The 26,302-nt window shown below is 38.6% G+C and overlaps 1 protein-coding gene across 2 annotated transcripts in view; it reads right to left on the reverse strand.

The window, feature by feature from the left end:
• The window catches only part of GRID2 (glutamate ionotropic receptor delta type subunit 2), a 1,533,206-nt gene that overhangs the window by 18,549 nt on the left and 1,488,355 nt on the right, over nucleotides 1-26,302 (reverse strand). Inside the window, exons 15-16 of one of the 2 annotated variants that reach the window (XM_059172716.1) lie at nucleotides 25,732-25,972; nucleotides 20,596-23,108 (exon numbers count right to left, since the gene is read on the reverse strand). In XM_059172716.1, coding sequence (XP_059028699.1) covers nucleotides 22,686-23,108; nucleotides 25,732-25,972 — 664 coding nt within the window. In that variant the 3' untranslated portion in view covers nucleotides 20,596-22,685. Of the gene's footprint in view, nucleotides 1-20,595; nucleotides 23,109-25,731; nucleotides 25,973-26,302 lie in introns of those variants that run through there. The other variant, XM_059172726.1, reaches the window with a different exon arrangement.

A 26,302-nucleotide genomic window follows, 5' to 3' on the forward strand; every position in this document is an offset into this window, starting at 1 on the left:
GTGATTAGGTTACTAATCAGTTAACTCTGAGTTAATCACAAGTCAGAGGAGCTGGTTGAGCCTGACCTCATCAGGCAAGCCCCTAAAAGGGACGGGGCCTTTCCCTAAGTCGGAGATTTGAAGCACTAGAGGGCTTATGAAAACGGCCAATTGGAGAGGGTCTGTGAGGGGCCCCTGACCGACCAAACATCAGCGGAAGAGAAGAGGGGATGCGGAACCTATGACTACAAGGAATGGAGTTCTTTCAACACCCAATGAACTTAGAAGAGACTCCCTGGCTCCAGGAATGGATACAAGTCAGCCGACAGCTTTATTCCAGCCTTGTGGGGAACACCCCCCCATCCCCCAGGCAGAGAACAAACTTGGGTCCCTCCAAGCGCTCCCTGAACTCTTACTCTTTCCCCCGCCTGCTGGGCCACACTGTTACCTCAAAGTTCGCTCATAAAGTCAAAACAATCTACACAGTTTCTACATGAACTACTTGCCATTAATACTCGCTTTTAAGACGCAACTGACTGCGTCATACACATATTCCCATGCAGTCGTATTATTTTTAGATCTCAAGGTTAATAATATTTATAGAAACCAAAGAGCAGCTTGTCCTGATCCACCTGGTTATAAGAATGGTAATAAAAACAAAAATAAGATGTTAGAAATATACAGTAATTTTGATTAAAAAATGACATCGAGGGGCACCTGGGTGGCTCATTGGGTTAAAGCCTCTGACTTCAGCTCAGGTCATGATCCCAGGGTCTTGGGATTGAGCCCCACATCAGGCTGTCTGCTCAGTGGGGAGCCTGCTTCCACCTCTCTGCCTACTTGTGATCTCTGTCTGTCAAATAAATAAATAAAATCTTAAAAAAAAAATGACATCGAGCACTAAAAGTAAATTTGAAATGTTAATTATGGATTTGTTGACACTTATTTAAATAAGTAACAAGTTTAAGTTTAAATTGTAGGAACAAGTCCTTTAGCAAAATGGATGCTAGCAGCTTTTCGTGTTATTTTCTCCTGGTTTTTTTTTTTTTTTTTTTTTTTTTTTTGCTACTTTTCACATCATTAAAACCTGTCATCAAAGTGGAAATTAAGTGAATGGCTTACGATTGATATGTAGTACTACCATAAGGTAATAGCGTTTTATGAAAAGAAAAAGGTTATTTTTAGGAGACTGTTCAAAGCAACTAGGATTAAATATATCCTAACTAAGTGATTCTGTTCATTTTTTTTTCATGTTTCTATCTCGATGCTACGAATATCTTACATGAAAAATGTTACTGATATTTTCAACTTAAAATGAAACATGGTTATCCGTTCTGATCTCATAGGCCATTAGTATTCGCTTTCTAGAGTAAATAAGAAAGTAATAATAGTCAAGAGCTGTAGAGGCGTGCTCAAATGTGACGGACGAACTGGGGAATGCGACAATTATGAGTTCTTCTCCTCTTTCTCTACTGAGTCTTCCATTCGAGAAGAATATCCTAGTGGAACAACAGATGCCAAGAATCATGAGGAAAGGAGGGGGATAGGGCAAAAAAGAAAAGAAGCTGGCCAGGCGCGATTTAAATCCTGAGGGCATGTGGCCATGTTACTTAATTTGAGCAGCATTATGCAAAACAAAACAAGAATTATCTGCGAGTTGGCAAAGCCTGCTTGAAAGTGCAGGCGAGGGAGAAACCAAGTTAGAGTGCAGCAGATCTAAGACACGCTCACTGAGGTGCTTTGAAGAAAGCCAGCCGCACGACCCCCATCCCCAAACATAAATAAACTCCAAACAGACTCATTTGCCATGAAGGATGAAATGTGGAGGTGCCGTGGCGCCTGGGTCTCTGCCTCTCCGTGGCTCCTTTCCCCAAGTCGTTCTGGTGGGTTTTTGTGTCCCAAAGTTGTCCCTATGCAAACAACAGGTTGAATATTGTAGGTATGGGTTATTAAAGTGTCCCTGGGACAATGGCAGTCTGTGTCCCATTTGTAACGCTTGGATTAATCTTTGGAAAGTGCACACAAAATGTGACATGATGTTGGCTTCCAACATTATTCAGTCTGCATAGCAGCAAATCCTGCCCTGTCTCCCTGGAAATAAAACTCCACAGACCTATCACCGCCATCTAAAAAGGAACCTATCATTTATGCTCCAAAGTAGAGACACCCTGATAGAAATTCGGTTAGGGGTTTGATTTTATAGTTTGGAGAAGCATTTATGATGGAAACAAATTGCATTCTATCAACTTATTCAGTCTCTAGGAAGAAAGTCTGCAATCAGGTGAATCATATATATGCGTACATATGTACATAATGGCTATAGATGGGGAAAGTAAGAAAGCCTTTTTCTTTCAAAGAGAATTCCACTTTAGGTTAAATTGATAACCCACAACTGGTCCCTGATAACAGGCAGGGTTCTTGACATTATCCTTCTTGCCACCTCATTTTCCCCTTTTGATTTTTATAAAGCTCTAGAGGAGAGAGCCAAGATGCGAAAACTGGCTGAGGGAGGCGCGCTGAGGAGACAGGGTGCCCCTCTCATTTCCTTTCCTTTTTCCTCCATCTGAAGAGCTTCTGAAGCTTTGAGAGTCAGCCTCACCTCATCATTCATCAGAAAATTCTACTGAACGTAGGCGTCTTGCGCCCAAAAGGACTAAGCGGCATTGTGGAATTCAGGAAGATGTTTTCTCAAACTCTTTGGTCTTAAGTACATCTCAATATTACAAGGACTATTGAAATAGAGGGGAAAAAGCATGTTAAATTATAGACAGCCATTGGCAATGGTTGGAATTCCCACAGAACCAAGTTGGAAACCAACTCCACACATAGGAAGAATTGAAAGTTGCCTAATGAAATGGGACTGGGGCTGGGAGTGGTGAGTCAGGGCATTGTTCCAGAACAGGGCTTTTAAAGCATGTTATATAGATCAATGTCTTTATCTTCATTATTAGAATCCAATTATTTCCAGTGTAATCTTTTTTGTCTCATAGGGAAATAAGCCATCATCAAAGCAGGTTAGGAATGGCTTCCCTCAAATTCTATGGTACAGATCCATTCTATAGTAATTTTGCATGTGGGCCCATTAAAAGACCAAAGTAAGCAGAATCTCAGTCTTTGGTCTAGAATGGCCACCCATTTTCTTCTTTTATTGCTATTCGGTAAGTAAATTTCATAAATTTTAAGCTGTGGGGTAAATATGTTTTTAAAATACTTTAATCTGTTTGGCATATTGGTCATTGACCTAGGGTTTTGTTTGGAAAAGAACATAGTTTCCATTGAAAAAGTAATTACAGGGGCGCCTGGGTGGCTTAGTGGATTAAAGCCTCTGCCTTCGGCTCAGGTCATGGTCCCAAGGTCCTGGGATCGAACCCCGCATCAGGCTCTCTGCCCAGCAGGGAGCCTGCTTCCTTTCCTCTCTCTCTGCCTGCCTCTCTGCCTACCTGTGATCTCTGTCTGTCAAATAAAGAAATAAAATCTTAAAAAAGAAAAGAAAAGAAAAGAAAAAGTAATTACAGAGGGCTGCAGCTACATCGCATGGATGGATCCTGTTTCCCAAGTTATCTAGAAGAGGTGGGAAAATCCTTGAAATCTGAAGTTTCATGCTTCAGGGACCTCCCTGGAGCAGTAGCTGCAGCGTCAGGCAGAGGAACAGGTGTCCCTCCAGCTGGGGCACCGTGCCTACCATGAATCCTTCTCTCCACCCCCACTCATTCAGCAAGATAGTGTAGTGATATTCAGACTGCACCTTGGTTACAGGAGCTCTTGGTATACAGATTTTCAAAGTGCATGTTGCCCTTTCCTGATCTTTCTTCTTGGGCTTTATTTTTCACCTGTGATATGTCTACTTGGATATATTCTGATAGTCGCATTGTTTTCTGTGTTGTTTGCACATTCACTTTATTTGGAGTTCAAAGTGGGGCAGAAGGAAGTATGGTTGGATTTCCCAAAGTGATTTTTGTTCAGCTTGGACCAAAGGTAAAAGGGGAAGAATATTGGCAGCAATGTGGATGGGGAAGAAAATGACCCAATTCATAATTATGCATCAACCAACTCGGTTTTCAATTTTTATCTTTGTGGTATAAATCAGATAAAACCCAGACTTACAAAAAGGTGATTTAATGAGATCCACAGAGAAAGAAAGAGTCAAGATAATTAGAGGCATCGCCAGATAAACCTTATAATACCACTTTCAAGAGAAACAAGCATTTTCACCAATTGTTGAGAGAGTTGAGAGAGGACTGGGATTAAAACTGAATTTACTTTTGGGGCACCTTGGTGGTTCAGTCAGTTCAATGTCTGTCTTAGGCTCAGGTCATGATCATAGGGTCTTGGGATGGAGCTCTGTTGGGCTCCCTGCTCAGTGGGGAGTCTGCTTCTCCCTCTCCCTCTACCACTCCCCCTGCTTGTGTTCTCTCCCTCTGAAATAAAATAAATGAAATCCTAAAAACCAAACCCAACCCAACCCTGAGCTTACCTTTGCTGAGAAAAGTCTTTAATTTTTTTTTTTTTTTTCCGAAGATCTGGGTAGTGGGTCAGGGTTAGGAGGTGTCATAGGACTTTATATATAAATTAAGGATATTTGAAAACAATGTGGACAAAATATAATCACTTGTTATTTTTATTTCCATGGGCTAAGAAAAAAAACAATAACATGAAATGCTACAACCTTTCAATCTTTTAGAAAGTGTAAGTTAACTATATGTATAGGTTTTAGATACATCTTTGTAAAGAGAGTAAACATTAAAATAACCATAAGGACTTAAATGGTGGGCTCATTTACCACTAAAAAGAAGAATAACGTGTGTTTAATATTTTTTTTTCAAAAGAGGGCTTGACTTTTCACAAAATGCTATTGCTTACAGAAGCCCCAGGGAATTGAAGCTAAAATCTCGACAAATGGTACCACAGCGCCACCGTCTGGCTTTGTAAAAGAGAGCAGGGAGTCCGAACAGAGGAGGACGAAAACTTAATGTTCTTCTCTTCCCTAAAGAGAGATTGGAGGAAACAAACAAACAAACAAACAAGGAAACAAGGGACTCTGTCAGCCCTTGTATTTCCCTCAGCGCTGTAGCCTTGCGTTTGTCACTATTTCAGCTAACATCAAATACTGGTGGCGTCAGAAATTGTCCTGATCTCTTCTTCTGTCTCCACTTTAATTTGAAGAATGAACACATTTTTAGTGGGTAAAATCTTTTATTTAAAGATTTCATTTATTTATTTAACAGAGAGAGATCACAAGTAGACAGAGAGGCAGGCAGAGAGAGAGGGAAGCAGGCTCTCCGCTAAGCAGAGAGCCCATACAGGACTTGATTCCAGGACCCTGAGATCATGACCTGAGCCAAATGCAGAGGCTTAACCCACTAAGCCACTCAGGCGCTCAGGTAAAATCTTTTAAAAAAGGAAATCTAATGTTAGCAATCTTCCTCTTTAATTTTTTTTTTTTTTTGGACAGAAAATAGAAAGTTTTTCTTTTTAATATTAAAAGACTAATTTTCATGTTAGTCTGTAGAGTTTTTTTTTTTTTTTTTTAAATATTTTTATTTATTTATTTGACAGAGAGAGAGTGAACAAACAGCAGGGGGAGCAGCAGGCAGAATGAGAAGCAGGCTCCCTGCTGAGCAAGGAGCCCTATGTGGGGCTCACTGGGATCATGATCAGAGCCTAACTAAGGCAGCTTAACTGACTGAGCCACCCAGGCACCCTGGAGTGTCTAGAAAAGATTTACCTCACTGTTTTCCACCTTGCCTTTGGGTATGATAATGTTGCAGAAGTGTCTTTGCATTTTTTTGTTTTTATTTATTTATTCCTTCTTTACATTCCTAAACCTCAGAGATATTTAGGCTGCAACAAATTCTAATACATGATCAGAAGTACAATTTTGACCCTGAAAGGATGGTGAAGTAGTTTTATTGCATATTTAACAGTCTACTTTCTTTGGAAAAAAAATTTATACTTCTAAAATTTGAATGCTTTTTTTTTTTTTTTTACTTTATATTGCAAAGTTTCACAACTGTCCAAACTTACTAAGTATTAGAGTGGCAAATGCATCTATTTTCACTTGCACATCATTTTCAATGAAGACCTTAAAGTTGGCTTGAAAGATAAAATGTTAGCTTTTACCATATTTTGCACTCTTGCAGCATCTATATTTGATTAATTCCTGAATTTTACTAAACACTAGTGTGCAGAATGATATCATTATAACACTGTTTGGGGCCTCCTGTGAACAAAGAACTATTTTAAGGGCCTTGAACTTAATGTTTTTTTTTTTTTTTTTTTTTTAAAGATTTTATTTATTTATTTGACAGAGAGAAATCACAAGTAGACGGAGAGGCAGGCAGAGAGAGGAAGGGAAGCAGGCTCCCTGCTGAGCAGAGAGCCCAATGTGGGACTCGATCCCAGGACCCCGAGATCATGACCTGAGCCGAAGGCAGCGGCTTAACCCACTGAGCCACCCAGGCGCCCCGGGCCTTGAACTTAATGTTAAGGCATGAAGTCTTTTCAACAAAACTAAGGAGTGTCTTATTTTTATTTCTATTTCATGGATGAGGAAAATGAAATATAGAGACATTGAATAACTTGCCTAGGGTAGCTGACCTGACAAACAATGGATATGAAAGCTGTCCTTTAGACTCCATGTTCTTGATGATAACACTAAAACTATTTTCTCAGTGTACAGTGTTCTAAAATATTTAAAATGTTATGCTTTCTCATATTGCTGTATTTTCTTTGTGTAAGAACCTAGTGTAAAAATATTGCATTTAAATCATCTTATGGGAAATATTTTAATTGTGTTAATTGTTAAACAACATTTTTTGAAAGCTAACCTAAAAAGCAACCATTATGTATATCCCCACCCTTACCCCCCACCCCAAGAAATACACCATGTGCTCAAAATAAGTGACTTATAAATGAACTTCTAGAAATGAGAACTTTTTGTAAATTGAGGATTTTTTATTTTACATTATTTTCAATTTTAGAGTCTAAGTAATCATTTTAGAAAATTATACTGAACTATTCACCTTATTTTATTGTAGTATATTCTAAATAGTAATTAAGAGAAACACTTGCTAATGTTTTAGCTATATACAGAGAAGCCCTTCAGTTTTTTTCTATTTGTTAAAATGTTCAGAGTTTTCTAAAATTCTCTAGAGATTCAGACACTTCTGAAACTTACACTCTATCAATTTTAAAGAGTCTGTGGATATTTGAGTCTTATGTAACAACTGCTCTCCAAAACTACTCATAAATTGATCTTACTGGAATTTTTTTTCAAATACAGTATAGTGTGTCCCATGTTAATCTAACGGAGATAGAACAAAGTGAGGCTATGTAGGATATTTTACTATAATTTCTGTTAATGTTTTATAAAGAAAAAATGTGACACCAAGAATATCCTAAAATGTACTTTTTGGTGCTGAATTGGAAAATTGATGTTGACAATGTTGGGGGGGTCACTGGCTAAGTTCATTTTTGTGTATTAGATAGGAGGAAGCATTAGCTGAATATAAGGCTATGAGTCTATAGAGTGAAGTCATAAATGGAGTATTAGCAATTTCTTTATTTAAAAACTAATTATTAGTTGGTATGGAGCTTGGACAATGTCTTCAATATTTCTAAATATTTTTACATATATAGCGATAGCATTAGTGTTTTTCCTTATTTCCAATTAAATTTCAGAATAGTTAATTTAGATAAGATTCAAAACTGTAAAAATAGCAATTTAAAATAGCAATTAAAAATCATTTCTATGTTTATTTACTGAAAATTTGAATCATTAAAAAAAACCTTTTGGCCATCTAACTAGCATTTGTATTTGTTATTAATTTAGACTATTGTCAGCATACTAATTATCCATGGTTAAACTCTTACTTTGGGGTAGGATGAATATGAAGAAGAGAAAGATTGTGAAGGGAAAAAATTTATTTCTCTTTTCTCCGAAGATGCAGTTACGGAATAATAAAATTATTTGTTCTCCATCATGCGGCCAAGGAACAGTGCAATTCAGACTCCAGGGGTAAGCCTGGTCCTACCTAGAGCCACCACACGAGGGCGTTGGCGGGGATCATTTTCAACAGGAGAACAGTCAATAAATAAGCTTTAGATTTCCCTTATGTTTATGTATATGGTGCCCTTCCTATAAAGGTACTGATATTGACTTACGTGGTGAAGTAGATATTTTCTTATAAGAATATTTTTTGACAGAATTAAGTTGCAAATTTTTTTTTTTTTTAATATCCAGGAGGAAGCCACTAGATTAATTATCCTTCAACGTCCTTAGATTGTGAAATTTCCTGCTCAGAATGTCCATTGCCCATCAACTAGCTTTCCATCTTCTCATGAGGCTTTTCTCTTCTTATCCTGAGACTTCAATTCTGAAAGTTCTGGCTAAACCTAGCTTCTGCCTTTCCAGTGTGTTGCTGAATATATCTACCTGGATATTTTACCTTCATTTCAAATACGATGGAATGAATTTTTTTGTTTGTTTGTTGTTTTCTTTTCTTTCTTAGAAAGAGAGTGTGTGTGTGAGGACAGGAGCAGGAGGGGGGTGGCGAGGGTGAGAGAGAATCCTAAGCAGGCTCCTTGCTCAGGGCAGAGCCGGATACAGGTCTCCATCTTGTGACCCTGAGATCATGACCTAGCCATAATCAGAAGTCGTTGGCTTAACTGACTGTGCCACCCAGAAGCCTCTCAAATATGATATTTTAAAAACCAAATATCATCCTCCACTCCACTTAAAAACTAATCTCCCTGAGTCTACAGTTTCTTCGAATATCCAACCTCAAATTTCTGTCATGATGTTTGTGTGTTCCTTCTCTTTCTACAGCTAAGCCAGCATTAGTAAATATGTGCATGTATTTCCCATTTTAACTTGAGCTCACCATAACAAACCTCGTTTATCTCATGACACTCAATCATTCCGCAAGTAATGGCTCAATAACTTACCACTTTTGAATACCCCACTTGCTGCTGTACTCTCAACACTGACCTCACTACCTGTACCTTCCTGTTGTATTTAACTGTGCTCAAGTCTCTCATGGCTTTGAAACAGACACCCTTCCCAGATCTCATTCTGTTCTTTTTTCTCCTCTCTTTCATCCCTGCGTTCCTTGGAAGAGCAGCATATAAGCCTTTCCACTTCCTCCACCACCTACAGTCTGGCTCACGCATCCACCATTCTTCTCCACGCTGTTCTTGCCAAGATCTGGAAGACCTTCCTTATGCTGGTTGTAATGGGTGCTTTTCCCTCTGAGAGTACCGTTGACAACACTGACCGCTCTCTATCGAAATACTCTTCCCTTGACTTCTGAGACTCCTCGCTCCTCAAATTTTCTTCCTCATTTTCTTTTAGCCAGAATACTCCTCTGTCCTGTGATCAAGTGTTGATCTTTCTCAGGGTTCTGTGTCCAGATCTTATTTCTGCTAAATAGGCTTCTTATTCTTTGGATGATTTTGTTGCCTCTCATGATTTCACTTACACTAAGAACTTTAGAAAAGGCCCCAAACTTAGACCCAGACCCCATTCCCACCAAAGCTCCCCCTAGAATCTTGTCACCCCCTTCTTCTTCTGCAGCTACGAAATGCGACTAGGGCTTGATTGCCACACAAGTTTCCTGACTGGTCTACCTTTCTCAGATCTTGTCCTATGCAAAAGCTTTCTCCAAGGGCAGCTCTAATGATTCTTTAAAATAGGAATATGGGAAAGTCATTACTTCACTCTAAACTCTTCAATGGCTACCTCGTCATGCCTGGAAATTTATTCCTAAAAAATACACATTTTTTAATGTGGTTTATGGAGCATTTTGAGGACCGTTTTTTACCCCTTCAATTTACTCTCTTGATATTTTCTGTTCCCTCTGAGTTCCAATTTGGGGTGACTTCTTTCAGTTCCAGAAACAAATCTTGCCCTCTGGCTTTAGGTCTTTGCATATGCTCACCCCCTTCCTTTTGCCTGACCGACTCTCAATTATAGCTTGGAATCCTGGCTAGGGAGCTTTTCCTATCCCTGATCTAGGTTGCAAATCACTTTGCATTTCCATTACTATAGCACTTACCACAATTTATTGTCATTGCCTGTTAAATTGTCTGCCTTCCCCAGTAGACTGTAAACACTATCATATTACTAATATTCACAGCTGTTCAAAAATGGAATAGACTATAAAAGAGACTACACTCAAACATTAGGTAGGTGGTTGAATTTGATTTTTATAGTTCTGTCATCTTATGTTCTTACTGCTCTTCATGGGCCATATGTTGCAACCAAATTATTTGATTTTTCTCAAATGTGTTTTATGCTTTCCTTCTCTGTGAGTTGGACCATATCTTTCCTTTCGCCTAAAAATGTTTTTCCCCCTATTCTGTATCTTTGGAAATTATACTTCTTGTTAAATCTAGTTCCTATTCCATCTTCTCCACAAAGATTTTTTTACCTCCCCTGTGAAGAAAGGTCTTGCTTATCTCCAAATTCTCAAAACACTTTAGACTTCTTATAGTACTTATCATGTATCATTTAAAATCACTGTATTTTGGGGCACCTGGGCTCTCAGTCAGTTAAGTGTCTGCCTTTGGCTCAGGTCATTATCCCAGGGTCCTGGGACTGGGACTCCTTGCTCAGTGGTGAGCCTGCTACTCACTCGGTCTGCTGTTCCCCTGCTCATGTTCTCTGCCTCTGTCAAATAAATAACTCAAATCTTAAAAAAAAAACACCCAAAACATAAAATCACTGTTTTTCAATAAAAGGACACCTGGAAGAGTACCATCTCTCCCTTCAATACCTATAATATGTTGCATCCCTTTTATGGAATCCATCATGCTTTGCCTTATGTTGTAGTTATGCATATGCATGACATCTTTTCCATAATAGCTTTGAGATCTTGCATGCTTATGTCTATGTTCTGCACTGCCTAGCATCTTGGCATGTGTGGAGATATTTGTGCGTGTGTGTATATATATATGATGGACTCTGAAAATGTTACGAACTGGTTCTCACCTTATTTTCTATCTGTTTCCATAGGACCTTCTCTTTCAAGCCAAAGAGCCTTATTCTTGACCCCAAACTTGTCCATTATATTTTCCCATTTCCTCTTTGCACATAGCTGTTCGCGTGCACATTCATATTTCTCATTGTCAAAATCCTACCTCCTTGGCTCAAATATTGCTTTCTGTGAAGGCTGTCTTAGTACTTCCTGCCAGGAGAGATGCTTGGCCGAGGTGCTTCGCCATTTGTTAGCGGACCATAGAAATACCATGGGTGGGGCACGCCCCGGTGGCTCAGTGGGTTAAAGCCTCTGCTTTCGACTCGGGTCCTGATCCCAGGGTCCTGGGATCGAGCCCTATAGGGGCTCTCTACTCAGGGGGAGCCTGCTTCCTCCTCTTCTCTCTCTGCCTGACTCTCAGCCTACTTGTGATCTCTGTCTGTCAAATAAATAAATAGAATCTTAAAAAAAAAAAAATGCCATGGGGGGAAAAATGAAATCCTAGAGTGACCTGACCTGAGAAGTAATATAGTAAGATCACCTAGGAAGATGTTTAGGAGGGATATGTGCTGGGAAAGAGTGAAGTTTGTAATGTTTTCCCACAGGGGCTAGCGTGTTTAAACTTGTCTGGTAGCAGTAACGCTGGAAAAAAGGGGGTCAGGTAGGAGAGCATCATGTGAGGTGACTCGACAGGGCTTTGTTTTTCCAGTGTTTCCATTAGAAGGATGCTAAGGAAGCAGCGAAGAAGACGGAAAGCTCGCTGACATCATTGACAAGATGAAGAACCCAGCAAACCTGTTGGACTTTGAGCAGTGTCTACGGCAGATGCTCGTATGGCGGGTATCAGACTCTGTTTCTGTTTTCTAAGCGACTAAGACGCAGGCATCATTTATAGTAATCTTTTATGAATATTTTATTTACCACTTATAGTTTTTGTATCAAAAATACAGTCAGCTTGTAAGGACCAGCTGATTTTTATGGATCCGCATAGTGTTCAAATCCCCCTGCAGCAGTGAAGGCCTTTTTACCTTCCATCTCTCTTTGATGTCCGGAGCAGCCTGCTGTGATGGAAAGGGCATGAGTTTCTGAGTGAGAGTTATGTGGATTTGAATTCCATTTTGGTCACTTAATATTTGCATGACCTTGGCCAACTGACTTAACTTTCTAGAGACTGAGGTTGTGTTTTGTTTTTAAACTGTTCGATCAGTATCAGTAACAGCAAATTTACAAGTGAAACCTGTAGGTTGTTCCTAGCACTGTGTCCAGTATATGGTCAGCATGCCCTCCATCCCCAAGGTTGTTAAATTTAGGAGAACATATATATTGGCTTGTAAAGGACAAAAATTGATGCTGAAATGGGCAACTTACATCTTCAGATGAGAATGGATTAAAGCCCCTACACCTGAAATAATTCTAGCTAAATATATAGGCCATATATTTCATGCAGCACAATTCAGAAATGTGTGACTCTGCAAACTACCTTGACATTCTTACCTTGGGCAGATATTCAATACAATGTGTGTACACAGTTTGGGTGCTATCTCTTTTATAGGAAAAGAAAGAGTAGTTGTGTGTATGTGAGTGTGTGACTCATGGCTTGTATTTTAAGTGAGACCCTGGGGCAAGAGTAAATTGTAAGGGATCGTATTCTCAAACCATTTGAAAAGCAGGTTTTATCAAAGTTATTCTTGATTCAGAGAGATACATGCTACCTATTTCTTGCTTTGTATTTGATATATGACATTTTTTTTTTTTTTGGCTTGGAATTGGAAACCATCTTTGACCTTTTAAAAGTGAAACATTATCATCACCTGAGTGTTGAAAGACAGTTAAAACTGACAGACAACATCCTGAACCAAATCCCAGTAGTCTTTTTGATGGCCTGCTTGGTGAGAGCTAACCTCTTAAACTCTCAGAGGTTAAGATTGGTGATGACGAGTATTTCAGACGTACCTTTTGATTTTCTTATAGTACTCTTAACTGCGTTAGTGGATGCTTTCTGAACTCTTGAGGGGAGAGATTCAGAACTAAAAGCACACAACAGTTACAGGAACCAAACATGTTAGTTCCACAGATGTTTGATTTCACTTATAGTTCCAAATATACTGGCTTTCACATAGTGGGTGTTTGTAAGGATTGGGCTTATTTTAATCTGTTCCTTTTATTTTTTTATTTTTTATTTTTTTTAAAGACTTTATTTATTTATTTGACAGAGAGAAATCACAAGTAGATGAGAGAGAGAGAGGGAAGCAGGCTCCCTGCTGAGCAGAGAGCCCGATGCAGGACTCGATCCCAGGACCCTGAGATCATGACCTGAGCCGAAGGCAGCGGCTTAACCCACTGAGCCACCCAGGCGCCCCTAATCTGTTCCTTTTAAAAGACAAGTTCATGTTTAAATTTTTTTTTTTTTTTTTTTTTTTTTTTTTGGCTTTCTAGTCAGTATGACTGTTCCCTGGTCATTTCAGTAAAGCAAAGGGACTCTGTTCTAGCTCATCCTCTCCTTTAAGGACATTGGAGATACTGGGTGTATTTCAAGGCCAGTTATGGGATCTGAGTCAGGATCACCATATATAAGACAGGATAGTTTGGTCAATTCTGAGTATTCACTGTGTGGGAAATGGGATCAGCCTCAGGTGAGAAAAGGCGAGGAGGCTTGTTCAGCAGCATTTCAAAGAACCAGTAGGGGCAACTTTCAACACATTACAAAGACCAACCGTGAGGAAAAATAATCAAATGGACAATCAAAATTGTTGAATTCGGGGCGCTTGGGTGGCTCAGTGGGTTAGAGCCTCTGCCTTCAGCTCAGGTCATGATCCCAGAGTCCTGGAATAGAGCCCCCCGCATCAGGCTCTCTGCTCAGGGGGGAGCCTGCTTCCTCCTCTCTCTCTGCCTGCCTCTCTGCCTCCTTGTGATCTCTGTCTGTCAAATAAATAAATAAAATCTTAAAAAAAGTTGTTGAATGCGCTAATGGACTACTTTGAGAACACGTCGGAGTTGGGGTTGTGGCGGTCTGTGAGGATGTGCTATTCGAAGGTGAGGGAAATCATAACTAGAAGTGAGATATGTGAAGAGATGGAAGTGGAGCTGCTCAGACTGAGACCCAGGGAGCCTCCCCTCCGCGGCACGCCAGCCCCGTAAATCCCTAAATCCCGAGGAAAACCATCCGGAATCTGGGGAGCGAAGTTTAAAAATCATAGACTCTGGATAACCCCTCCCCCCATCTCTTCAGAGTCCCTCACTTAGACGCTCCTAATGACGGAAAGCAATTCTCAATTCTATGATTTCTTCTCCTTAACCCTCAAATGAAGAAAAAAGTAAAGAATTAAACAACCTATTCTGACTAGCACTGTTTGGTAGTTCCTTCCTTCCTTCCAGATTATTTCTGTTTTTCTAGCATCTGAATTTGAAAAATCAGTCATATTTGGTTTCTTTTTCCCTTGTACAGCCCCCAGTTAATCTTCAGTTAATTCAGTTAACTGAATTAGGTTCTCTCTATTCTCCCTTCAGAACACATCTATCATCTGTATCTTTTTTTCCTTTTTTGGGCTATTGCAGAAGTCCAGATCACGCCTGAATTATTGCACAGGCTTTTGACTGGCCTCTTTATCATCGTGTTCTATGAATTTCTACCAGCTTGATCTTTTTAAACCCCCCCTTTTAGAGCATGTTTCTCCTTTGGTAAAAATCTCCAGTGGCTCCTCCTTGCCCACGCTGGAGGTCTCCACACACTCCGTGCTTACGAGTCTCTGTGAATAGCAGCCCGGCCTCAATCTGATGGTTCAGGGCCTGAAATTCAAATGGAGGCATGGCCAGAAACGGACACTCCCCGCCACTCTCCTAGAACACTCAAGATGGTGGCAAGTATTTAGGGTCAAGGGAGGGTGGGAAAGTGGCTGCGCTTTGATCCCAAGTTTGGTTGACATCTGGCTCTGTAATCAATCTGCTGGATCTAGTAACAGGCATTTCACTTTGCTCAACTACTCCAGTGGTTTCTGGGCTCTAACAGCATCTATAAAGCCTTATTAGTTGGGCCTTGTGTTACCTTCCTGAGCTCTCTCTCTCACCCCTCATTCTGATTCAGCCACACGGATCATCCTCCTGTTCTTCAGATATGCCCAGCACACTTCTGCCTCAGAGCCCTGGTACTAGCTGCTTTCAACATCTGGAATATTCTTTCCTCAGATGGCGATCTGGCCAACTCTCTTCCTCTTTCAAAGACTTCGGTCAAATGTTAACTCATCAGTGAGGCCACTCATGGGCACCTTATTAAAATAGCAAATGCTTACTCTTACTTTAAGTTTCCCACTGCTTTTGTTTTTCTGTACAGCACTTATCAGCTATTTGACTAATATACCTCACTTGTTTATCCCATTTGCTGCCTGTCTTCTCCCAATGACTGTGAACTCCATGAGGGCAGGGAGTCTTGTTTACTGTGTATCTCCAGCATCTAGGATAGTGTTTTGCACATAGCAAGATCTCGGTGAACATCTGTCGAGTATGTGAATGAAGGAATGAATGGATGAACAGGATACAGAGCAATCTCTTGAGCCCGGCCTATCGGCTTTCCACATTCTCACCTGAGCTTTACTATCTGCTGCTTCTGGACATGAAACCCATGTTCCAGACATTGTGGGCTACTGCTCCTCCGAACATTCCCATCTTTGTGCCTTCCTTGCACTGTGCACTCCACTTGGAAGCCCTTTTGCATTCCCCCTACCTTTCCATATTCTCTGTGATTAGGCTAAATTTCCACTTATTCTGGGAAACTATCCTATGTTAGGCAGCCTTCTTCTTCTCTTCTCATTGAATATTTTTTCTATCAACTAACTTGACAATGGAATGCATTCTGCATCATGATATAATTTATATTCTAGTCTTCTGATGTTACTTAAGCTATGAATTTGTATTTAACTTTTCAAACATTTCTATTCTGTTTCTACAACTTTGGGAGCTTTCTGGAAAGGCCAGGTGTAAGTGAATAGAACTGCTCATGGATGGAATTCCAGACCAGAGGCTCATCTCAACCACCCTGGACAGGAGGGGGGTCAATACCTCAGCACCCTGGGAAACTTGTTGACTCAGGAGTGTGCCTTGGTGTGCCAGTTAGGAAATCTCTGTTCTACGGTGCCTTGCTTATAGTAGGTGCTCACAAAAGTGTTAGTCAATGGACTGATTGATCTTGTGTGGTTGTTTTATTCTTAATAATCTCTCTTCAGCTTTACTAAAGTTTATGTACATTACTAATGCTTGTTTTTTTTTTTAAAGACATAATCATGACTGTGGAGTAAGAATTAAAAATTTCATATAGTGATGATCAACAAGAAAATTAATTAAAATATATTAATTGTTGGTGATTGAACTATATTATACGACTTACCATGTTAATTGAGCACACCAAAAGTTGGAGGTTACACATGTGAGGAGTGATTTTCTATACTTGTTGCTCAGTTTATGAACAGTTTTACCATGATATTTCCATGGGGAAACCTGAGTGAGTGAACAGTAAATTTTAAAATGCTTAGTCATGCACCAGTGAGGCTTAGTTATTTTTATTTTTATTTTTAATATGTTCATTTGTAAGTAAGTACAGTAAGAAGTAATATACTCATTAAACAAGATCATACGTGAATGAGAGTTCTGTATTTAATATCGAATATCAATTATGTCAATTAGATATATGACATGGCTATTATCTATCTAGAAGTTGATGTTCAAAGCTCTCCTTAACATTGCTTATGGAAGTACTTGAACATATTAGAGATTCAATAACTCTTTCTAGAATAATAAAGTGCATTAAATGAGCTGGATAAGCGATGCCTCTATTTTCAACTTAATTTTAGTGTGTGTGTATTTTTAAAAAACATATCTTATAGATAACTTATGAAACAGATATTAATAGAGGTTTAGCATTAATTTGAAAGTCAACTGTAATGAAATTTTAGAAAGGAATTGAATGTTTAACTATAAGTGTGAAGTAGATAGAGGTGTCCCTTGCTCCAGGAAGTGGCTGATTCTGAAAAGTTTTATATAATTTAAACTTTTGCAAATTGAATCTTGTTTATTACACATTAGAGGAACTAATTCTCAAAGGTCCCCCTCATGAATCTTTTGTGTAGTGAATAAGCAAGTTGTAGTCTTTTTTGTTTTAGAATTGATGTCCAATTTTTAAAAATTAAAAATAGCCACAGATGTAGGCTACTTAATTCCCAAAAGTTTTCAGTAGAACCAATTTAAAAATTAGACATAGCGTTTTGAAAAACTAAGATGTCCCTTCTACTCACATTTCAAATCTTTTGGCAAGCAAAATATTTATTAAGAGCGCTGTTTCTCAACCCTCCCTACTTCTGATGTATCATTTTTTGATTTTGTGACATATGTTTCTCCTTCTAAAGCATCTGTTATGAAAGCTTAATTAGTTTTTAATTAATGTGAATTAATGTCATCCTGAAAATGGTGTGAATTTTCCATTTCATTGCAGATCGGTTGAGACTTTTGAAATGTTTTGCTAATTCTGAGGCAAGAACCTATAGGGTTTTTCCAAAGGGAAACCAGGCCCTCATTCCTCCTGAAGGCTAGAGAGCCATTCCTACAGCATAGGATAAGTAATGACATGTCAAAATAGCACAACCGGTTTTTTCCCCCACTCTGAGGAAATTCTAGGAAGTGTGCGAACTCAGTAAAGAGGTGTCACTTTGTCCTTTCTTGTGTGTAACAACAAGTTCAGGAAGAGCTTTTAGATAATGAAAAAAAATTTCAAAAATTTTTGCTCTGTTACTAAGATTGCATGGCAATAAAACAAATGAGAAAGATTGAAACCAGGGAAATTTGGGAAATTCAGGTGAGAAAATGAGTGACTGCTCCTTCAGTCCATTTCTATCCTCATGGAGGGGGAATCATTATGTGGTGTGTAATTGTTCTGTGCCTCTTTGGATCTCTACACAGGGAGCAAAACCATGAGGTTTCTACTCTTCTGGAAGTGTGTGTGGGTTGGGTGCTGTTTTCCTGGCTTGTCTTCCTGTAAAAACCCTATTATATACTCTTTGGGCTCATAGGTCACCCTGTATCCTGCATCTTAGGTGACAGGAAAGGTGGCCAGGGATCTTAGTTGCAATATAAATAAAAGTTTATACAAGTCGAGACGTCACCTAAAAGGGATTCACTGTGTAGTCCCTTTGAAGCAAATGTAAACAATGAGGAGCTCTATCACAAGTGATTAGACCTGCAGGGATAGAAAATAAGTTCCTGTGGTCCATATCATCCTGACATGGACATCTGAGGGTAGGCATATGTCTCTGAAAGGTACGCAGTTGTTGGTAAGGAGGAGGGGTTGGTTAAAGAGTTTGCCTGGGGCTTATGGAAATTTTCACATTTCTGTAAAGATTTCATGGTCTGGCATCTTGGGAAATCTCCAAGTCTTCTTTGTGGAGGTGATCTGGGTCAAAGCAGGTAGATTCTATTAGCCCATGAGAACTACTGGGAGGGATTGCCCCGGGGACTTGGAGTGGCCAAGGCCAAAGAGGACTGCAGGGTCTTGGGGTGTCTTGTTCCACCTCCTCAGAAAGTCTGTTAGTGGCTGCTGTATCTTGCGTGTTGATGTGGGACAAGGAAAGAGTTGGGTATTGGAACACACCCAGACCCATTTCTAAGCACATGTGTCCATCTACGCCATGTGTGACTGCTTAACACAGTGTCTTCCACAAATGGGTTTTGAGTGAACACTAAGAGAATAAAATAATAAATAAATCAACAAATGATAGAATTAAGTCTGTCAAATATAGCAAACTTTATTTCCTGATTTTTCAAGGTTAGGTAAGTCGTTTCAATCCAAGGGAGCTCATATGCTACTTGATGAGACAGTATTTACTACAGTTTGTTGAAATGATATCTATGGCCGTACTTTTTAGTCATTTATTAATATCTGATCACAAAGATTGGAAATAGGATTTGTTTTTAGGAATAAAAACATTCTAGAAAGAAGTCAGTTTTTAGTGAGAACATTATATTTTGTCAGTTATTGGGAGATGTATATAAAAGCATAAATCCTATGTTTACCAGTATGAAAGTTCTTAGCTCTGACTTATTTACTATGCTCATAGTCCCAAATGTGTTTCTCCACTCCAAATTTCTGATTATAAAATACTAATAGTTTGTTATCCGTGTGGCTTGGAAGGTATTAGGTAGGCTAAGTGATCGTCTCATCTTTTTTTTTCCTTTTTAATTGATGAACCGAAGTACCATTTAGCAAGGTCTATTTTTTGAAGTATTTATTCAGTTGACAACCAATCCCAAATTAAAGGAGATAAAAAGAACATAATTATGAAAACTACAAATTGCCTGTATGTAGCTGCATATGCATGAGGGAAGAAAGGAGGTCTTATGATTTTCTAAGGTATGACTGAGTCAAATCCTGTGCATAAGTTCTGATGTGGTTGAAAGTGACAACCAGTTCTCTTAATGATTCACCAAAGGAAAAAATTCAACTTCTGAGTAGAAGAAAATTGCATGGATATAAGGTAAATGTCTGGTTTCAAAATAGCAAGGTTGGGGTAAGTGGTGTGAACAGGTCAATGATAGGCTAAAGGAAGTAGCACTAGAGAGAAGCAGAGAGAAGCAGGATCTGGCCTGAGGTCTGCCCCACGCTCTGACATTGGGGAAGTAGCCTGAGAAGTTGATTCACGTGCTGTACTTGGCCGCAGACAGGAGGGAAGGTTCCTAGAGATTTGCAGCCTAGGCTTGGGGAGGGGGCTGGGTGGAGGCATTGTTCCTGAGCCATCCCTGCATTTAAACCCATGAGGACCTGTGGATATGACTGAAGCATGGCTGAGTTAGATAATAATAATAATTAAAAAGGACCCAGCTTTAAGTCTTAGATTGTCAAACATCTGGGCAAGCATCTTCTAGTCTCTTCTTTGCAAAACCAGAGAGAGAGTCTAGATCTATATAGTTCCTCATATTTCCAACATCTAAAAAAAAAAAAATCACTTTTAATAGAATTTTAGAGCAGCAAAGATTTTAATCTAATTAAATATATTTTCAGATATATATTCACTGAGTGAGTTAAATGCTAGACAAAAATATTGTTGCTCAAATGAGGAAAATAACACTGTATTAGAAATAATCTTGAAGTCATTAATTTTCAAATGAATAGATTCAACATGACAAATATTTCCCTAATAACAAAACAATCATTAATACATAAATTCTAAGTTTAAATACCCTTAATTTTCTTCCTTCCTTTCTTTCTCTTTCTTTCTTTTCCTTCCTTCCTCCCTTCCTTTGATGTAACAAACCATCACCCTTTTATCCTTATCATGGTTGCATTGTTTAAATGAATCAGGATAACTCTCTCCCAAAAAAAGTGCTCCCAGAGACATCACAAATAGAAATATATGTGAAGAAAAACAAATATATTGTTAGTTCTAGTTGTTTCAAAGCAGAAAGGCATTCTTTCATTGGTTTAAGACACACACAGTACTGTTTTTAGAGAGCCACTCTTTTTGGCATATATGGTTCTGCTAGTAAAACGTCATGTGTTTCATGCTTTACTTAACTCAAGATAAATTTTTAGAAAAATTCAGTTCGTTCTGTGAGAGAGTAAGCACTGTCAAATTTTATAGTTAAGACTTCAATGGTATGAGAGCAAGTTTAGAAAACATTTTTATTAGACAAATTATTTAGACAAATTATACACAGAAAGCTCTGCCACTCATAACTGAGGCCTCCAAAAAGTGTTTTGTGTATTTGTATAATAGGCAATACATCAAAATAGGCCTATTTTAAATATTGTACATGATTAACAGTTTGTTGATAGCTAAAATCACGGCAACATCTGGTATGTCCCTATATAGCTTGTTGTAAAGAATTTTTTTTTTTTTTTTTTAAATCAGAGTTGTGAATGAGATCATGAGTGTTACAAGGGAAAACAAGTCGTGCATGCACTTAGGTACTTGTTACCCTGGAAACAAAATGGTTTTTGTATGATAAGAAAATTTTCTGCCTTACACAGTAGACAATATTTGAAGATTTAGTACAAAAACAGTGACAGTACAAGATGCTCCCCAGAACAGAATTAGCATCAAAATATAATATACCTTAAGAATATACCTTTTAATTTCTCCTAAAGCAAATCACATAGGTTGATTCCTATATCAATCCTAGCTACGGAATGAATTAGATTAAAATAAGTGTATGGCTGCGTGAAAACACAGGATAAGTTCTTGCTTCCTACTTACCACATTTTAATGTAAGGGTTACAAACAAAGTTCATTCTCTATTTCTAATAGGTAAGAATGCTACTTTAAAAGGGTTGTGCACAAAGAGCCACCGTGTTTGCTGTCACCCTCCTATACACTTGGCACGAATGTAAAAAATACATAACTCCTCCAAATAGAACTGAATAAAAAGGTGGGGAGGGTTAAGTCAAAAGCCCAGTACGGTCATAACATTTTCTTCTTTAGGGTAATGTAGGACAGTAATTAAGGCCACATCAATATTTCTTAAGGGCTCCCACCTCTCCCCAACTACAGTTGTATCGATTGGCTTTCTGCTTTGGAAGAGAATTTATTAACCTTCAGCGATCTACGTTTCAACTCTTCTAGGGCTCACTCTATGTGCTGCTGTGGACGTGGTCCGGCTGATAGCATTTTCCACTTAGATAATTCATTAAAAGTAAAATTATCAAGGTTAGCTTTATACACTGCTGAGTAACAAATGCAAAACCTACTCAAAGGAGTTACATCTAGGAACAAATATTAAATCGCCCTGGATGTTTTAATAACAAAAGTATAAAATATTCTCTGTTGGCAAACGATGCGAGTCAGAAGAACATTAAAGCAACCTGCCTTTTCTAACTGAAAAGACCCCCTGCCTTATACATAGTTCCTGTATACAATGCTTTTTTTTTTTTAAACTAAAGCTTTATTAAATGAATTGCAATAGCAATGGCCGCCCTTCAATATATATACACATTATATAAGTGCATATATATGTATATATAGATGAGATACTAATTTATTTAACACAATAGAGGCTTCTGCCATATGATAAAGTTTACTGTACATAAGAAAAAACTTTTAATACTGTACAATCACATAAAGGTCATATGCACTGTTGCAGTGCGAGAGTAGTTTTAACTGTAGTCTTGACTGGCGTATTAATGGCTTTTTTTGTAATCCTACAAAATTGCATTCTCATATTATGTGGCCTGAATGGTCTTGAAGTTATCTTATAAACACTGCAGGGGTTGCCTTTGGTCCACAGTTAAAGGACACTCAACAGCAGTGGAGCGCTGTATGGATGCAGCAGAAGAATGTAAAAAGACTGAAGTTATTGCAATTATAGTTTTAAAAATAGAGAAATGTTATGTAAGAGGCCTTTATGTAAAATTAATCCTGCATATACTTTTAGTATACTCAGTGCACATTTCCTATACTTGAAGTACAGTATATGAAAAGCGGACTAATAGGATCCTAGTACACTATATTCTGGGGGAACAAGTTGAGTAATGAAAAAAAGTGGAGGGACATGTACAGAAAGAAAGGGAAAAAGAGAAAGAAATAGAAGAGAGAGAGAGAGAAGAGGGAGAAGGTGGAGAGAAGAAACTAGAATTGTTACTAATAATCCTGATTTTTTTTTTTTAAATGTTACATCCATGTTAGTCCCACAATATTACAGTTGCTCCTTGCACAGGGAGTCCTACGAAAGAAACAGTGAAGAGATTTTGATGGATGCTCATATGGAGGTGCCTCGGTCTGGGTCATTACCCAGATTGAGCCCCAGGGTAGGAGTTGGTTGATAAGGAATAGATGACATTGTTTTTATAGGACTCCTGAAAAAGCCCCCATTAGGTGCCCTGTGCCTAAAAGGGCCAGTTCGGTGCTCGGGCACGTTGCCAAAGGCGAAACCAGAGGCAGCTTTAGCTGATAGTGTGCGGCTAAGAGTCTGGATCTGCTCTGGGATAAAGGTTGTTGTGGTGATATGAGTGTTCCTGAAATCACTGATTTGCTCCAGTGCTTGTCGTGTTGGCAAAGTGTCAATGTCCAGAGGGGTCAAGTCAATTGACGAGGTGGAAAACTGTTTATGGGGGCTGTCGTCATCTGTGCACAAGCTATTTACACGTCTATGGAGGTGCTCCAGGTCAATTTCCTTGTCATCCTGGAGATGAAGAAAAAGAAGATAAGGTTCTCATCAGTACTAGCTTCCATGGTTAAAAAAAAAAAAAAAGTAGTTCAGCAAACATGATAGGTAATCAACTGAACTTTGGGATTTATGCATTTAACAAATCTCTATTGAGCACCTAGTATGAGCCAGGCATTGTGCTAGGTTCTGGGGGTACAAATATGACTTTGAAATAAGGTTTTCTATAATAAATATTTTTCTTGCACAAAAAGTTCTCTACATGTCACATGCAACTACAAAAATAGGAGAGCGATTGCCTTCTCTGAGATCAGGGACAGACCTAGGCAAAGCTGTACAAATAAAAAATATGGTTTTAACTTGCTCCCCCTCCACACCTCTTCTTTCCATGTGCTTCCTCCTTTTTCAAGGTGTCTCCCTCCAAGTTGGGTTTCTGTTCTTCTCTGTTATTCCCTCCCTAACCTTAACTTTCCATTCTTGGTGGTAAGTGATACGATATACTAGTTCACACTGAAGTGTTAGTGACTGTTAAAGGGTTATTTCTCTTCAGGCCAGAGAGATGTGAGATTATTCAGAAAGAGCAACATTCAACACAAGAGAATCCATTTCTAATTGAGGGATGTCATTACACTCAAGTTATTTAGTACCTGAATGAGGCAATATTGTGAGGTCAGTGAGACCTTCAGAGACCTCTTCGAGTCATGACCTGCGAATGACAGCTTTGGTCTAGGGCCAGGTTTATGCTAAATGGCCTCTAAATCAAAGATGCTTTGAGCTATGCTAATGGAGTCTTAGTAAGAAGGGACTTAATAAAGTAAAAGGAAGAGAAATCTCAGATTTCTGGTGTTGAAACCAATTCATAAATCCTTAGGATTTTCACTTAAAGTGAGCATTAAAGCCCAATGTTTGAAAAATAAAACTGGCAAGAAAAAAATTGTCTCTTATCAGTCATGTTTATAGCCAAGTTCAATAAATTAAATTCATGAGGATTTAAAAATACCTATTAATCATAAGAAGAGAAAATATTTATTCATAGATCTGGATTAGCTGTCATGAGTTAGAATGGAGTATGTATTTTTTTCATTGTGCTATTATAGTGCTCCTCAGTGAAAAATATTTTGATGTGCATCACTGTTTTTCCTTTTCCTTTCTCATTTTAAAATCCAATAAAAAATATCCATTAATGCAATATTATCACTGAGACTTTAGAGGGTTGAGAGATATAATTTTATGGTTCCCACAGCAACTGTAATGTACTCATCCATCAACAGATATAATAATGCAAAATTTTAATATCATATATAGTAATTCAAAATATAAGGAGCTTGGGGAGTCCTTAATTTCCAGATTTTTGAGAATATGAAATCTCAGCTATAATGTTGCACTAATGTGGTCTTTTGCATTGAATCACTGTCAATAGAGAACCCAGAAGCTTATTCCATAAAGAAAACACCACAATGAAACCTACTTTTTAGTTCATACTCCGCTAATTTAGAATATATGATCATTCAAATAGGTAAGAAGCTAAGTTTTATCTTTGGTAAGCCAAGCTTTTCCTATATACGCTGCTGATCAATTTTGCATACAAGGCAGTAGAAAGGAATTCTCAGATTACTTTAGAAAAAAATCTGTTTAAAAGAATATAAGCATGTAAAAATTCATATGAATGTGAGAAGTCATTTTTATTTGTGCATTAAAACAGATCTTCTCAGGATTTGCTCTAAGCATCAGTTAGCCAAGGTCTAGTTCCAGAAAGTTTCAAACTGTCCTTTGAAACTATGCAGCAGATCAAATCACATAACAAATTCAGGTCGTTTTCCATTTCAATTTGTGAATGAATAGGATTTCATTATTAACATTTTTTTTTTTTCACCTTTTTGGTCCAGTAGAAAAAAGATAAGTTAAAAGCAATTTATTTTAACTTCATATTTTCTCTGCTAATTTGTAAATTCCATGATTTTTGATGAAAACAAGGCACATGCTACTTTCAAAGAGATATTATGTGTAACTCTGCAATTATTCTTCCAGACCTCTGGAAAAATTTTAATTTTATTTTATTAAAAATTTAATCCTGGATGATTCTACTCTATGGATTTAATTTATTAAGCTTAGAGCCATCAAGGAACTAAACACATACAATCCCTTCTATAGGTCTACATACAGATAGAGGGAAGGAGCCACTGGGGGTAAAGAGACAAATTCTGATTATTTTCCTATGGCATTGTATAGTCTAGACTGAATCTTAGAGATACAAGTAATTTACCTGTAAGTTAAGCAACTTATTGAAATAAGATGGCAAGCATCTTTGTGGACTGGAATTCAAGGGAATCACTCTTTAAGAAAATCACTGAATGAAAGTCTACCCTGAGATTTGGCAGAATTTTAAAGCCCTTGATGGCACATGAAATGAGTCTTTTCAAACACTGCAAGTCTCTTCTTTATTTATCTGGGATGTCCTAAAATGGTCATAGGTATTGGCATTATTGGTTTTTATATTTCATCAATAATTCATTTTCAATATTCCAGGTAAGAAGAAACAAGGACCACCCCCAACCCATTATCCCCTTCCTGGTGATTACCCTCCCTGGAAAGACCACCCACTTGTTGGCTCCACTGAGCACGGAAGCACTCAATCAAGTACCTCTTTCGATGGGACCCGGGAGCCTTTCCTCTTGTTCCACCACGTCTCCAGCATGGCTATAAAGCAGGAGAGGACAATTCCAGCCGCCAGGATACAAAAGACTCCTGCAAAGCTCTTTATGTCCAGGGCACCTCCTTTCTGCTTTGTGTCCACTGAGGAGTACAGGTCACACTGGCCATTCTTGGGCCACCATTTGTGCTTCAGGATGTCCATGTCACCATTCTGCTGAAGCTCCAGGATCCTTGGGAAAAAGGACACAGCCGCGTGTTAGTGCAGACTTCGTTATTGCCTCGGCCCACAACACAACCATTTATAATCCCACCGCTGAAGGATGGCGGCTGTCAAGGGGAAATGAACGGACAGATTTAGCCTGCAGAGGGACTGACGGGACCCTGAAAACGTTACTGCTCCGACTTTAGAGACAGAGGCGTGCCGCAGGCTGTCCTCTCCCCCTTCTGTACCCTCTCTCGCTCCCTCCTTCCTTCCTGTTCTTCTTTTTAATTTTTTTGATTTTATTCTATAATTCTAAATATCCATACCCCCTCTGCCCTCTGCTTTGTTGCAATGTGTT

Source organism: Mustela lutreola, chromosome 1 (genome assembly GCF_030435805.1).
Source record: "Mustela lutreola isolate mMusLut2 chromosome 1, mMusLut2.pri, whole genome shotgun sequence".
Lineage (NCBI taxonomy): Eukaryota > Metazoa > Chordata > Mammalia > Carnivora > Mustelidae > Mustela > Mustela lutreola.